This window comes from Rhagoletis zephyria, unplaced genomic scaffold, assembly GCF_001687245.7.
Source record: "Rhagoletis zephyria isolate East Lansing unplaced genomic scaffold, Rhagoletis_zephyria_1.1 Rzeph_scaffold_00060, whole genome shotgun sequence".
NCBI lineage: Eukaryota > Metazoa > Arthropoda > Insecta > Diptera > Tephritidae > Rhagoletis > Rhagoletis zephyria.
The window spans coordinates 613,750-629,988 of record NW_016157144.1 but is presented as its reverse complement, the minus strand read 5'-3'; the positions used below and the strand labels follow the sequence as shown (position 1 = coordinate 629,988).

Sequence of the window (16,239 nt, the reverse complement as noted above, 5' to 3'; positions counted from 1 at the left end):
CGTGACTGTTTCCATTGGTCCGCAGACATCTGTATGTACCAAGTCCATTACAGAATTGAACTTAATATGCGAATCTGGAAATGGCTTTCTGACCATTTTATTTTCAAGACAAACATGGCAATTTTTCTCTACCCCGCAATTGACTAATTTAAGATCGCTTACCATACCTTCTTTCTGCATGAATTTCACCGCGTTAATATCTCGATGGCCAAATACTTTGTGCCAGTAGTGTTCACAACCCTGCAGCCTACATTGTGAGACGGCTAAAACTTTTTCAACGTGATGCTTTAATCGGAATAGACCATCTTGAAGATCAGCAACTCCAATTTCCTTTCCTTCCTGAGTTTGAATGCTGCATGACGACTTGTTGAATACTACTTGAAAGCCTTTTGCCAAAAATTTATGAACGGATACCAGATTTCCGTGAAAGCCAGGTATGAATAACCCTCCATCCATTTTAACCAAATTCTTTTCCCCGTAACTGTTACGCAATGTGATTTCACACGAGCCTTTTCCACTTGCGAAAACTTTCTGACCATTCGCTACTATTACCTTCTCATGCACCGACCTGTCCAGCGTTTTGAAATAAGCCTGCTTTGAACTGATGTGACACGTAGCTCCAGAATCAATGACCCACGAATTTCGATGACTCGCTGAAGAGAAACAATAATTATTCAGACTGTCGCTCCGAACTTCATTCACACTGTTGCTGCTCTTTGACTTTTTGAATTTCCAGTAATCCTTTTTAATGTGTCCCTTGACCTTACAAAAATGACACCGTTTTTCGAACTTCTCATCCATCTTAGTTATTTTCATCACTGAATCTTCCTTAGCAGCACCACATCCACCTTGGCGCAAACATTCTTCCAGTATACTTGTCTCGACAACTTTTATGTGAGTTCTTCCATTTTTCGAGCCTCCAAAGCAATCACCAGGGTATTAAACGAGGATGGTAAGCTGCTTAACAACATAGCCACCAACCAGCGTTCCGAAAAAGTTTCTCCCAATGCCTCCAGCTTCTTAAACAAGATTTTCATCTCCATGATATGTTCATTGATGTTCATATCCGCTGAGAATCTCATGCCACAAATCTTCCACATTATTCTTACGCAACTCCTAAGCGTGTCCTTTTCATGCTGACTCCGTAAGATATCCCAAGCCTTGCGTGCCGTTTTCGCCTTCTTGATTAACATTAGCTGACTGTCCTCTATACAATACATCCTCTATACAATACATCCTCTATACAATACATTTCCATCTTCCTTCTTTTCGCAATATCAACTCCAATTTAAATTTCCACAAATGGTAGTTGTCTGCGTTCAGCTTTGTAAAAGATCCTTTTAAAAACTCCATCGTGCAACGGCCCATAACCTATTGCAAATGTGTTCAAGCAATAAAATCCGCAACTTATAAGAATTTATAAAAGGTCTTTATTGTATAAGAATTTCTTACAGAATGAAAAAATATTTTCTGTTATATTAGACTGAAACAACTCGATCTAATCAACTGCCAATAAGAATTATAAGTTAAAGTGTAAATATTACAAAGTAGTAAATATTATTAAATTGATATTTCTAACATGAGTAATCAGTTGTATTGGAGCTATATGTTAAAGTGAAACTATTTCGATAATTTTAAAGAATAATTAAGGTAACATTAAAAACCCGTTATGTGCAAAATTTTAATAAAATAACTTCAAAACTGAGGGAGTTATTTATAAAATTGTTAAAATTTAATCAAATTTTCAAAAAAAAAATTTTTTCTTTTGTTTTCAATTTCAGCAATCTAAATGTTAATTACTCGTCTAACTTTTGAAGCCCTTGATTAAAATGAATTAAATTTAAATTTATCCATTTATTAAAAGATTACTAATAGAATCATATATAAAACATAGGTGTGCCCACAAATTAAAAAAATCAATTTTTTCTTTTGAAAGTGTACCTGTTATTTAGATTTTCCATACGCGCAAATTTTCGATTTTTTAGTGCATGAGGTTCCGAGCCCTACTCATCATATTCATTGGTCTTATCGTTTATTATGTTTGCAAATACTGATTCCTTATCAATAAATTGTTCTGTTGTGATGCTTGTTTGGTATCATATGTACATATGTATCTGCTTAAAATGATGATGTGCCAATACAAAAGTAGTCTTTGATTGCATGTTGAAGATGAAAGACGATTCACAAGCAGCAATAAATTATACTTGATATATGTAGATATGTATACATAAGCAAAAGGGATTAAAACGAGTTTGTTTGCCAATATGGATGGCCATAACGTGGAATCAAATGATGATAGTTTTCTTAAATCTCGGTAGGAACAAAACTAAATTAAAAATAGTAATTTTAAGTGACTTAATAAATTATTTGTAATATAGTAAGTCTAAAGACAAGCCTCCTCTATGGGACACTTTCCAAGACCCGCCATCAAGGAGAGCAACAGGATCGGCAGCGAGTTGGGCGAAGTTGGGCTGCTTTTTGAAAATCTTTAAATTTTTGACATACATCTTTGTATTTATTGTCGTTTTGGCAACAGCTACTACATCGAAAATATCGTTCCTCTTAATGGTGTCCCGCCTTCGTAAAAATGCAGTTGTAAAGAGATGCAATGCTTTGGGTATGTAAAAATAATAACAGTAAGTAGTTTTGTTCGATAACACAATCAGTGTTGCAATTTTAGCCGTTTTCCGGCTAGATTTAGCCGGTTGCGATAGTAAACAGCCGTAGAAAATTCGGTTTAGCCGGCAACCGATTTGTGAGCCATTTTGCAAAATAAATTTGGCTGTTTTTAGCCGATTTTCCTACTTGCTTATTTTCTTAAAATTCAGATATGTATATGATTCCATTTTTACAAATGCAGTGGCCCAAAATCTATTAGAAGTGGTTACTTCACGGTGCACGGCTGGACGGTTTACAAAGCTGTGCCATAGGAAACCGGTTTTTACAATGCAACCCGTGCAATTAGTGCACCGTGCACGGGCTATGCAACACTTCGAAAATACCGAAATGCAGGCTTTCCCAAAGTGGGTGGGTATATGTTACTTATTCTTTCGAACTTCACAATCACACTGTGAAAGAGCGAACCCACACGATTTTAGAGGCAGTCGAACTTATAAAAAGTTTGAAAACTTGTGAATTTTTTAGTTTTCAACTTGACCAAAGCACCGACGTAGTGGGACTTAATTTTCTTCCAGTGTTGGTGAGGTACCCATTCGCAATGCAAATCGAAGACGAACTTTTGATGAGCGAAGTACTTGAGACTTACACACAGTGATCGGACTTAAAAAAAAATTTGTGTGGTAAAATCTGGAAAAGAAATTGGTAGATTTCAAAATAATGTGGTAGATCTCAGGTTTTGGATGGAACTTTGTACAAAAATTAAAAAAATTCTGCAAGGTTGCACCTAAATTGCAAATATTTTAATTATAATCTAAAAAAAAAAATAATTTTAGTGTAATAAAGTGCAAGATTGAAGTTGCTAAAAATTGCATTGAGTTTTGGCAATTTTTTTCCTTGACAGTGTAAAGCAGTTCCTTCCATCTCAAGATATTTTTCGAACATATGTATTTTGAAAAATTTCTGCAACCTTGCGGAGTGCTACCAGCTTTTCTTTTTATCACATCACGATGTAGCGAACAAATGTGGCTCGTTCCAGAAACCGCTACTTGTGATTTGCCGATTTTGACAAAAAAAGTAAAAGTAAACAACGCTTTAGAAATTTGAGATGCACTGAAATTTGCTAATCCTTTCACAAAAATCGCCGGTTTTTATCATTTTCGCTATTCATTCTTTTTATAAAGCATATATTTTGCAATTGAACACAATAAAACCACGTTTCCTGTCGAAAAATTGAATATTGGGAAAATTTTCTATTTTGCGGTTTATTTTATCCTCCCATTCTGCCTGTTGTTAGTGTTTAGTGTTGGACAATTTTTGCTCTTAAAATTAAAAAATTATGTCGACCAAAAATAAAACTACTCAAAAACGCTAATATGTGGTAGATTTCAGACCTTGTGTGGTAGATGTGGTAGGTGCTCAAAAAAGTGGCAGATCTACCACAATGTGGTAGAATTCCGATCACTGCTTACACAACTAGCGACGAAATTTCTTAAGCTATCGTCAAATTTGTACAGAAAAATAGTATGAAACGGAGCAAGTATGTGGATAGTTGCAGTGGTTGGAAAAACGAAAGGAGCGATGTCTAGGATGAAGCAAGAGGCAGAAAACGCCACGTCACTGTATTATCCGTCGGTATACCCGGCGACTAGGAAGATGCCGCCACTGGATTTAAAACCCGTATTGAATGACGCTGCGAAGATAATAGAGGCCTGCGAAATAAAAATACATCTTTGGTTTTTTCCAGCACGTCGAGATTTTTTTTATTGGTGACATGTATATTTTAGAATTTCTAGCAATTTGCATGAAAACCTCATAGATAAACAAAGTCAATCAGAAAAACGTATGTAACTTCGAAGTTAACGCTAAGAAAATTGATAACAGCCGGTTTCACCAGAAATTTAAATGGAAAATAATTTTTTATTTTCTGTAAATCTAATACGTATTTATATAAAAATCTCGTGTCACGATGTTCGTGGTCGGACTCCTCCTAAACGGCTCGACCGACCTTTATGAAATTTTTTGTGTATATATGGTAGGTATGAGAATCGGATTTAAAGTATATTTCATACCGGTAGGTGCAGGGGGTGTGGCACCTCCCAAAAAACCGCATCTTTCATATGGCATATCTCTGGAACTGTTCATGGTATAGTACTCGATCATGGTATGGAGATATATGAAAACAGTCGCATACTCATGGAGAAAAATTGTGGTTATTGGGAAAGGGGGTGAGGCACCTCCCAGACAAACCGAATTTTTTTTGGCGCTGTAACCGCCTAAGCGATTTTGGCCGAGTTCAGAAGAGCACACCAGTCGTTTCTTTTCTGTGCCAACTGACGCCAATTGGAAACGCCAAGTGAAGCCAAGTCCTCCTCCACCTGATCTTTCCATCACAGTGGGGGCATCCCTCTTACTCTGCTACCACCAGCGGGTTCCGAGTTGAATACTTTCAGAGCTGAAGCGTCGGTGTCCATTCGAACGACATGGCAAAGCCGGCGGAGCCGCTGTATTTTAATTCGCTGCATTATGCCCATGTCGTTGTAAAGCTCATACAGCTCATCGTTTCATCGTCTGCGGTACTCGCCGTCGCCAGCGCGTAAAGGCCGTAAATATTCCGCAAAATCTTTCTATCGAACACTCCAAGAGCCGCCTCATCGGATGTTGTCATTGTCCATGCTTCTGCGCCATATAGAGCGTGGTTTTCGTACGTCGAGAGAGGACTTTACTCCTGAATTGCCTACTCAGTCCAAAGTAGCATTTGTTGGCAATAGTGATTCTGCGTTGGATTTCAATGCTGACATTATTATCGGTGTTAATGCTGGTTCCCAAGTAAACGAAATTCTCTACTTTCTCGAAATTGTAACTGTCAACAGTGACGTGGGTGCCAAGGCGCGAATGTGCTGACTGTTTGTTTACCGCCAGCCCATTGGAAAAGGCAGACCAGCCTTCGCGGTTTTTGTTACCGTGATGTCGATGTCATCGGCATAAGCCAGCAATTGCACGCTCTTGTATTCTTCCTGAGCGGTTCAGTTCTGCAGCTCTTATTATCTTCTCCAACGCCAGATTAAAGAAGTCACATGAAAGGGAGTCGCCCTGTCTGAAACGCCGTTTGGTGGCGAACGGCTCGGAGAGGTATTTCCCAATCCTGACGGAGCTGGTGGTATTGCTCAACGTCATTTTGAAGTCGACAAATAATTTTGAGGGGATGCCAAATTCAGACATAGCGGCGTATAGGCAACTCCTTTTAGTGCTGTCAAAAGCGGCTTTAAAGTCGACAAATAGGTGGTGAGTGTCGATCCTTTTCTCGCGGGTCTTTTCCAAGATTTGGCGTATTGTGAATACCTGGTCTATGGTGGATTTGCCAGGTCTAAAGCCACACTGATAAGGCCCAATCAGTTCATTGACGGTGGGCTTCAGTCTTTCACACAATACGCTCGATAAGACCTTGTAACCTATGCTTAGAAGGCTGATCCCGCGGTAGTTGGCGCGAATGGCGGGGTCACCTTTCTTGTGGATTGGGTAGAGCACACTTAAATTCCAGTCGTCGGGCATGCGTTCATCTGACCATATTCTGCACAAGAGTTGATGCATGCACCTTATCAACTCCTCGCCGCCGTACTTGAATAGCTCAGCTGGCAGGCTGTCAGCTCCAGCGGCTTTGTTGTTTTTCAGCCGCGTTATTGCTATACGTACCTCGTCATAGTCAGGCGGTGGAACGTCGACTCCGTCATCATCGACTGCGGGCTCGGGTTCTTCTTCTCCACAACTTTCTGTGCTGCTACCATTTAGTAGGGCGGAAAAGTGTTCCCTCCATAATTTAAGTACGCTCTGGACATCAGTTACTAGGTCGCCATTATTGTTCTTACAGGAGTGCGCCCCGGTCTTTAAACCTTCCGTAAGTCGCCTAACTCTCTGGTAAAATTTTCGGGCATTCCTCCTGTCGGCCAGCATTTCAAGCTCTTCGCACTCACGTATTTCTGCCTCTCTCTTCTTGTTGCGGCAAATACGTCTCGCTTCCCTCTTCAGATCCCTATAGCGGTCCCACATAGCGCGCGTTGCGCCCGATCGCAGCGTGGCCCTGTAGGCGGCATCTTTTTTCTCTGCAGCTTCCTGACACTCCTCATCGTACCAGTTGTTCTTTCGGGCTCGCTGAAATCCGACTACTTCTTCGGCGGCGGTACTTAATGAGCGGGAAATGTGGTTCCACTGCTCGCATATGTCGGTTTGTTGAAGAGTGCTCTCTGAGAGCAGGTGTGAGAGTCGAGTAGCGAAAGCGCTGGCTGTCTGTTGTGATTGCAGCTTTTCGACGTTAAGCTTTCCTTGCATATTTGGGCGCACATTTTTTGCTGCACAGAGGCGGGTGCGTATCTTGGCTGCAACAAGATAGTGGTCCAAGTCGATGTTTGGGCCTCGGAGTGTGCGTACGTCTAAAACACTGGAAGCGTGCCTTCCGTCTATCACAACATGATCGATTTGGTTTCTCGTTTTTCGATCCGGAGACAGCCAGGTAGCTTGATGGATCTTTTTATGCTTGAACCTAGTACTGCATACTACCATGTTTCGGGCCCCGGCGAAGTCGATCAGCCTCAATCCGTTGTCGGACGTTTCGTCGTGGAAGCTTAATTTTCCGACGGTGGTTCCAAAGATACCTTCCTTGCCCACCCTGACATTGAAGTCGCCAAGCACGTGCGCTCCAAGCACTCATAGAAGAGATCCTTGGATGCCTCATCCATCTTTTCCGTCGGGGAATGGGCGCAGATGAGCGAGATGTTGAAGAATCTCGCTTTGATGCGGATTGTGGCTAGACGCTCGTCCACCGGGGTGAACGACAGTACTCGGCGACGGAGTCTCTCTCCCACCACAAATCCAACACCGAATTTGCGCTCCTTTACATGGCAGCTGTAGTAGACGTCGCAAGGCCCCAGACATTGTTTGCCTTGCCCCGTCCAACGCATTTCTTGGATGGCGGTGATGTCAGCTTTTGTCCTTACGAGGACATCAACCAGCCGGGCAGAGGCACCTTCCCCATTAAGGGTCTGGACATTCCAGGTGCATGCCCTCAAATCGTAGTCCTTTAAACGTTTGCCGTGTCCGTCGTCATAAGGGGGGTCTCATCCGAGGCTTTGCCTTGCTTCTTCACTGGAAGTGGTTTTTACGTGGCGGGTCCCAAACCCAGCGCACAACCCATTGCTGGGACGGGGGTGGTTTCGCAACCAAATACACGGTTATATAGCGATACGATTGCTCCAAGCAGACAACCGCTTGCAGCCGCACCTACTAGTGAACAGACGCTGCAGACTTCAGTGAGCCCTTAAACCGAATAAGTCGGAGTGGCCCCACCGAAGCTCCCTCTCTTTCTGCTGTGACCCAAGGCTCCACTCGGATTGGTTACCGCATCTCGCACGTGGGTTGCTCACGTTACCCAGAGTGCGCGAACGAGGACGTAAGAGTCGGGATTGAGTATAGCCGTGCAACTGTAACTGCATACCCCGCGCAACGACTATACCCCATTGCATTGAAGGGGACATAATACTTAAATGGAAATCAATGTTTTTTTTACAGTTTCGATCGTTTTCATTGATCCCAGGAAATCATGTTGACCTCAAAAACTAAATGCTCAATGCGGCACCTCTTACAATTGTCTTAGAGAGGAGAGGATCATTGGCTATTGGAAAAAGAGGCGTGGCACCTCCCATATAAACCAAATTTTTCACACTGCATATCTCTGGAAGTGTTCATGATAGAGTACTGGAACTTGGAATGGAGTTATATAAAATCAATCGCATAGTCATGAATAAAATTTGGGGTTATTGGAAAAAGGAGCATTGCACCTCCCATACAAACCGAATTTTTCACACTGCATATCTCTGGAAGAGTTCATGGTAGAGAACTGGAACTTGGAATGTACAAGATATATAAAATCAATCGCATAGTCATGAAGAAAAATTGGGGCTATTGGAAAAAGAGGCGTGGCATCTCCTATATAAACCGAATTTTTCACACTGCATTTCTCTGTTCATGGTAGAGTACTGGAACTTGGTATGTACAAAATATATAAAATCAATCGCATAGTCATGAAGAAAAATTGGGGCTATTGGAAAAAGAGGCGTGGCATCTCCTATATAAACCGAATTTTTCACACTGCATTTCTCTGTTCATGGTAGAGTACTGGAACTTGGTATGTACAAAATATATAAAATCAATCGCATAGTCATGCAGAAAATGCTCTTCGAAAAAGGGGCGTGGCGCTTCCCATACTAACCGAAATTCTCCTACTGCATATCTCCGGAAGTGTTCATGGTAGAGAGCTCGAACATGGTATGGAGATATGTATATGAAATCAATCCCATACTCTTAGAGGAAATTGGGGCTATTTAAAAAGGGGGCGTGGCGCCTTTCAAACGCACTGAAACTATTACGTATCTTTGTATGCATATACACTTTTGCTAGGTTATTTATGACGGCAATGGAAATATGCCTTCTGACAACCACCAAACCGTAATATTAGAAGATAAATGCGTCACTGAAAATCATGAACGTGACCTTGTGGTGAAAATGTTGGACCAAAATATTTCAATACAAAAAATTAATTTTGGGCGGGACGAAGTTCGCCGGATCTGCTAGTTTCCATAGAAAATTCAAAAAATTAAAATCATTATACCTTTCATGAGCATGAAATCGAGCTGAGTCAATTTACCCATGTCCGTCTGTCCGTCTGTTCGTCTGTCTCTCTGTCCGTCTGTTTGTATGCAATCTAGCCTCTCAGTTTTCGAGATATCCAGATGAAATTTGGTAGGTGGGTGTATTTTTATAATGTATTAATTATTTGTCGGAACCGGAAGAATCGGACTACTATAATATATAGCTCCCATACAATTGATTGTTCAGATATGAGATTTTTCGTTATAACTTCTCCATTTAAGTAGCTAGGAATATAAAATTTTGCACTGTTATCACTCATTATCAAAAGAATACTTTCAGTGAAAATGGCGAAGATCGGGTCGCTATAACCTATAGCCTCCATACAACTGATTGTTCAGATATGAGATTTCTTGCCATAAACTTCTCCATTTATGCAGCTAGGAACATAAGAATTTGCACCGTTTTCACTCATTATTAACAGAATACTTACAGTGAAAATAACAAAGATCGGGTCTCTATAACCTATAGCTCCCATACAACTGATTGTTCAGATATGAGATTTCTTGCCATAAACTTCTCCATTTATGCAGCTAGGAACATAAGAATTTGCACCGTTTTCACTCATTATTAACAGAATACTTACAGTGAAAATAACAAAGATCGGGTCTCTATAACCTATAGCTCCCATACAACTGATTGTTTAGATATACGATTTTTCGTTACAACTCCTCCATTTAAGTAGCCAGGAACATGAAATTTTTCACTGTTGTCACTCATTATCAAAAGAATACTTTCAGTGAAAATGGTGAAGATCGGGTTGCTATAACCTATAGCTTCCATACAGTTGAATGTTCAGATATGAGATTTTTCGCCATAACTTCTCCATTTAACAGGAACATGAAAATACCGTTTTCAGTCATTATTAACAGAATACTTACAGTGAAAATAACAAAGATCGGGTCGCTATAACATATATCTCCCATACAACTGATTGTTCAGTTATCAGAATTTTCGTTATAACTCCTCCATTTATGAAGCTAGGAACATGAAATTTTGTAATACTTCCACCCATTATCAACAGAATACTTACAGTGAAAATAACAAAGATCGGGTCACTTTTACATATAGCTCCCATACAACTGATTGTTCAGATATGCGAGTTTTTGTTATAACTCCTCTACCTATGCAGCTGGGAACATGAAATTTCGCAATATTTCCACCCATTATCAAACAAATACTTACAGTGAAAATGGCGAAGATCGGGTGGCTATAACATATAGCCTCCATACAAATGATTGTTCAGATATGAGATTCTTTGTTATAACTTCTCCATATATGCAAGTAGAAACATGAAATTTCGCACTGTTTTCACTCATTATCCACAGAAAGTATACAGTAAAATTAACAAAGATCGGTTCACTATAACCTATTTATTGCCTCCATAGAACTGATTGTTCAGATATGGGGTTTTACTGTAAAACTCCTTTATTTGGACAGCTAAAACCGATAAATTTCGTAAGATATTTTATAAATAATAATACAAAGTCAAAATCTTTGCTGTTTAAGCTTTATCTCCTATACCACTGATTGTTCAGGTACAAGTTTTTGCGATATATCTCTCTTATGTAGGAAGCTAAACCCATTAAATTGTGTTACCGGTTCACATACCGATCACACACCAGTGAAAATCCAGTCCTCTGATTGTTTATATGTATCTCCTCTATCTATGTATGCTGTGAATATATACATTTTTTCAAATGCAGTAATCTGTTAAAGTAAAATTTTCAGATGTTCATGAAAGGTATGAAGCCTTCGGCATAGCCACAGCCACAGCGCTGCTCTTACTTGTTTTTCACTTAAATTGCTTTCGTGAAATTGGCTGTATAAGTTAGCGTTAACGCGCATTACCAGTGTTAACTTGGAAGGTTTAGAAAAAACCATTGTCGAATATTATTATTATTATTATTATTATTATTTGTTGGGGATATATACAATATAACCCTAACTTAATTAGCACACTGGCTGCTAGGACCTTCGGTGCTTATTGTTTTGATTACAAAATGATTTAATTCTAACTGTGCATTTTAAATATTCTCTAATATATTAATACATTTCATATAGTTGTATAAGTTAATCACATTGTCGTAGGTAACATTATTTAATAGTGTGGATGGTACCGTAGTTCCAAGTGCGGTACTTCGTTTGGTGGTTAGCATTGGGCAGGGGTCTAGGAAGTGTTGGATTGAGAGATTCCCACCACAAAACTGGTAAACCGGGGGAGGGGAGCCGAGGAGAAGATGCTCGTGTGATAGTTTAGTGTGTCCGAGCGTAAGTCGAATAAAAGTTGTGATTTGGTGTTTGGAAAGGGAAGTTGGGAATAGGGATTTTCTACAATCAGGGTTTATAGGAGTATACGGATGGTTAAATTGAGACCATTCAGCATTTTTTAAGTGAATAGAATGGTTGTTAATAATTTTAAGAATGTCATTGGAGGAGAATGTGTCGAAGGAGATGGAGGGGTGGGAATATGTATTTTTTGCTGCTAAATCGGCTTTTTCATTCCTAGAGATCCCTATGTGGCTGGGTATCCATAGAAGCTTTATTTTGTTGGAGTATTTTATTAATTTTTCCCTGATACGACAAACGGTCTGATCACCGTTAAAGATGTTTTTTAGTGCTAGACAGACTGACAGGCTGTCTGTGCAGATTAGGAATTTACCGTTAATATTTGTTGCATACTCTGACGCCTTGAGGATAGCCAATGCCTCGGCAGAAAAAATTGAGCTATTCGGAGTTAGCCAACCGTTGGATATTAGGCTTCCGTCATGTTGTACTACAGCGAAGGTTGTGCTATGGTCAGTTCTTGAACCATCGGTGAAAATTGGTACCCAGCCCTCTAAGGTCTGCGAATGAATTAGTTCTTCAAAACGTTGTATAAATACTACCGCATTTGTATTAAGTTTACGGAGGGCATGAAGATCGACATTTATTGATGCGGGATGGAGTTTCCAAGGACATTGGCTACAAACTTTCGGGCAGGTTGCCGGAGAAGAAATACCGAGGGTGTTGCAGTTGTAGACGCAACGGCGAATGGCCGACCAGATTTTGAAAGACCGTTTATGCCGGGATACGGTTTTAAAGGTGTTGAAAAGAGGTTTATTTGTGGTGCTTAAAAGTTTGGGTATAAGTTTAAGAGTGGTTATTTCACGTCTTTCGGTGATGGATGGAAGTCCAGCTTCAACTAAGACACACTTGATAGGAGACGTTGGGAAGGCGTTAAGGCTTCGTCGGACCGCTGAATGATAAGGGGCATTGAGAAGGTTTAGATGCTGATTGGCGCACCAGCCGTAAATAGGGAGACCGTAATCAATTTTAGATAATACCAGAGATCGAGTGATGTTGATGAGTGTGTTTTGATGTATACGTACGGTGACCATCCGTCGTGTATTATACGGGACAGTCCTCTTTTTGGGCCACCTGTCCTGGCAATTTAATAATTTTATACGGGACGCAAAATGTTCTGTATTTTGGTACTACCTAGAGTAAAAATTCAACATCCCTGCATTTGTCAGCTGATCAGAATGACATGTCAATGAACCAATTGACCACAGATGATATGATACGAGACACTCTCATTTTGCTTCTGAGAGAGCACCCAAACTCGTTTTATGACTTGGCAGCACAGAAAGTTCAGGGCCGATGAACAGCTACCACTAGTCAAGTTCAAAATCCAGCGCTTTGAATTCGAGGGATTTTTTGTGCATGCATTTATAAAACTAGCAAAAATGCAGTGTTTATGAGTAAAAACGCGTTTATTCGTAATTTAATAATTTTATAATACTAAAAGGCAAAGCAGATATTTATTCATATTTATTGGTTTTCGAGCGATTTACTTACTCAAAAAAAAATCACCTAAAATTTCTTAGTAAATACCAAGCATGTTTTTCGTAGCAGTGGCATTATTAGAAGATGTTATAAAAAATGATGTTTTGACAGCACTCTCACGAGAAAAAGAGTCTCGGATCAAATTATCCGTGTAATTGAAAGTGATGTTGATAAACACAAGACATTTACTTATCATCGCTTTGTAAGTATAAAATCGATGTAAAAATAAATTTTGATTTATTTGTATAAGGAAACGAAATTAATTTTTAGAACTATGCCACCATGCCTCCAAAACGTAGGTGTATTTTCAACGATGAGCTTCAAAAAGAGTTCAAATTCATTAAAGAAACTGGACTGGCTAGTGAAGTTCGTTGTGAAAAGTGCAAAGCAGTGTTTTCAATTGCAAACGGGGGGCGGTCTGATATTTCTCAACATCTAAAAACGCGAAAACATAAAGATGCCCATGCTGCCGCTGCATCAACCAAAAAATTGAACAAATATTTTTGTAGAGAAAACTTTGATGCGGCTACAAAACAGAATGCAGTCAACGAAGGGACTTGGGCCTTCCACACAGTTCAACATAATTCTTCATTCAGGTCAAATGACTGCACTACCAAACTCATAAAAAACTGTTTTGATGAGAAGTTTTCATGTGCTCGTACGAAAAGTGAAGCAATTGTATGCAACGTTTTGTCACCAATCTCCATTGCGGACACTAAACGGAACTTGGAGGCAATTAATTTTGTTACCATTTACAGTGATTGCTCCAATCATGGGAGCACAAAAGTTTGCCCAATATTGGTCAGATACTTTAGCCCTCAAATCGGAATTGTAATAAAAATAATAGAATGGAAGGAGCTTCCAGGAGAAACATCTGCCATTATTTCAGAATACATAAATAACACGCTGGATAATTTTTCAATATGTAACAAGTTACTTGCTCTTTGCGCTGACAAGACCAACTGCAATTTTGGGGCTCTGGTATTGCAGAAATCTACGGGAAACAATTTAATCGGTGTGAATTGTGCAGCTCACATTCTCAATAACTGTATCCAAACAGCGGTAGAGTGTTTACCTTTAGATATGGAAGTTGTTGTGGTGAAAATTTATTCTTTTTTTTATACATACACTGTTCGTGTAGAAAAACTTAAAGATATTTGCGAAAACTCGGAAACGGAGTATCGTAAACTTTTAGGTTTTAGCAAAACGAGGTGGCTGACGCTCAAGCCTGCTGTCGAAAGAATTATAAAGCTTTATATACCTTTAAAAGAATATTTTCTTTCACAGAAGAAAGTTCCTACTATTTTATATGACTTTTTTAAAAATCCATGTTCACTAATATGGCTTTTATTTATTCATAGCCAGGCTGCAAAATTTTATTCGAAAATATCTCAAGTAGAATCGCAAGATGTAAGCATGCCAGAAGTAGCTTTAATATTAAAAAATCTTAAATTCGAAATGATTCAACGAAGAGATGAGCTATTTTTGCCTTTGGACGTTAAAAAGTTGTTAACTGAACTGGATGAACAAAACCTTATCAATCAAAGCAAATTTAAAGAAAATGTGACCGCGTTCTATAACACGTGCTTTGAATACTTGAAACAGTGGGACTCATCTTTTCAAGAAGTAGAAAACTTAAGTTGGATTGTACTAAAAGAAGTGCCTTCGTGGTCCGATATAGAAAAAAGCTTAGTTTTAATTATGGCGAAAAGAGGCTCTTTAATCATTGATGATTCGGAATTGTTCGATGAGTTTAATTACATTAAACAGTTTTTAGATGAACAAAAAATTAGAGATTGGTTAAATAATGGGAAAACATTAAGCGAAAAATGGGTGGAAATTTTCGAACATTTTTCCAAGAAGGACATCTCTTTAAAAAATATCATTAAATTAGTCGAATTCAGCTTATGTTTGCCAGGGTCAAACGCACCCACAGAAAGAATTTTCTCGTTGATGAATAATTTTTGGACTAGCGAAAAGTCCCAACTATACATTTGTACGTATTTATTTTCAAACAAATACACATAATTTTTGATTTGTTGCATTCCGTTATGGAAATAAAAGCAAAGATAAATGAAAAAAAAAATGACTTTTTTCTTGTCCCGTATTTGATCGCCATAAATATGGTCACCGTATGTATACGAAGGTGTTTCGATGACAAGTTCTTAATAATGTTTAACCTGGTGAAAAGGTTTGTTCTTAGTGTGGAACAGTGGGGTTTAAAAGTGTACTTGCTATCAAAAATTACGCCGAGGATTTTATGAGTGGCTACGTTCTCTATTCGCGAATTGTTTACACTAAGGGTTATAGGTGGACAATTAAGTTTTCTCCATATGTGTAGTACTTTGCATTTGCTGTAGGTCAGTGTAGTGCCTGAGTATTGGCCCCAAGCATTGATGTCGTGTAGCAAGTTGGCAAAATCACTTTCGACTGTTGAAGGATCTTTTGTTTTAGTATAAAAAATTGCATCGTCGGCATAGATTCGGAAGTCTATTGATTTGAAGTTGCTTGCTATTTTGTTGAGCTTTTCGAAGGCTATTGTAAAGAGTACAACCGATAGTGGTAAGAGCTTTGATCTTGGCCCAGATTTTCTTAGGTGTAGAGGATGGGTTGACATCGGAAGTGAAGTTGGAGATTGCCTTCCTTTTGGCTTCTTTTACAGATTTTTTGAACTGTGCATTAGTTCTTTTGTAGGCTACAAGGAGGTCTACAGATGGAGATAGTTTATAGGAATGCCAGAGTCTTTGTTTGTTAACCCTTAGGACGTGCAAATCTCTGTTCCACCATGCGGAATACTTTCTTATCGGGGTAGTGTTACTTTGAGGTATGGCGATATTGGCAGCTGATCTGATGGCTTTGGTAATATTAGCTGTGAGTTTATGGATATTATTAGTGCTCCAGTCCTGGAAATTTTCCTCGCATAAAGATTGGTATTGTTGCCAATTGGCGGCATCGGTATTGAATTTTGGTGATTTTATTAGGTTGCTAGTTGGTAGGTCAGAAAGTACTTCAGTAAGTAACGGGTAGTGATCACTACCATACAAGTCATCAATTCTTTTCCAAGTGCATTTGGGAATTAGTTGGGACGAAGCTAGA

At 39.2% G+C, this 16,239-nt stretch overlaps 1 protein-coding gene across 1 annotated transcript; it reads left to right on the top strand.

Moving 5' to 3' along the window:
- Positions 1–2,130: 2,130 nt before the first annotated feature.
- Positions 2,131–2,762, top strand: LOC108370010 (uncharacterized). Its single transcript, XM_017625245.1, has 3 exons — positions 2,131–2,314; positions 2,379–2,617; positions 2,681–2,762. The coding sequence occupies exons 1-3, from the start codon at positions 2,265–2,267 to the stop codon at positions 2,725–2,727; spliced, it is 336 nt and encodes a 111-aa protein (XP_017480734.1). The 5' UTR covers positions 2,131–2,264; the 3' UTR covers positions 2,728–2,762.
- Positions 2,763–16,239: the final 13,477 nt, after the last annotated feature.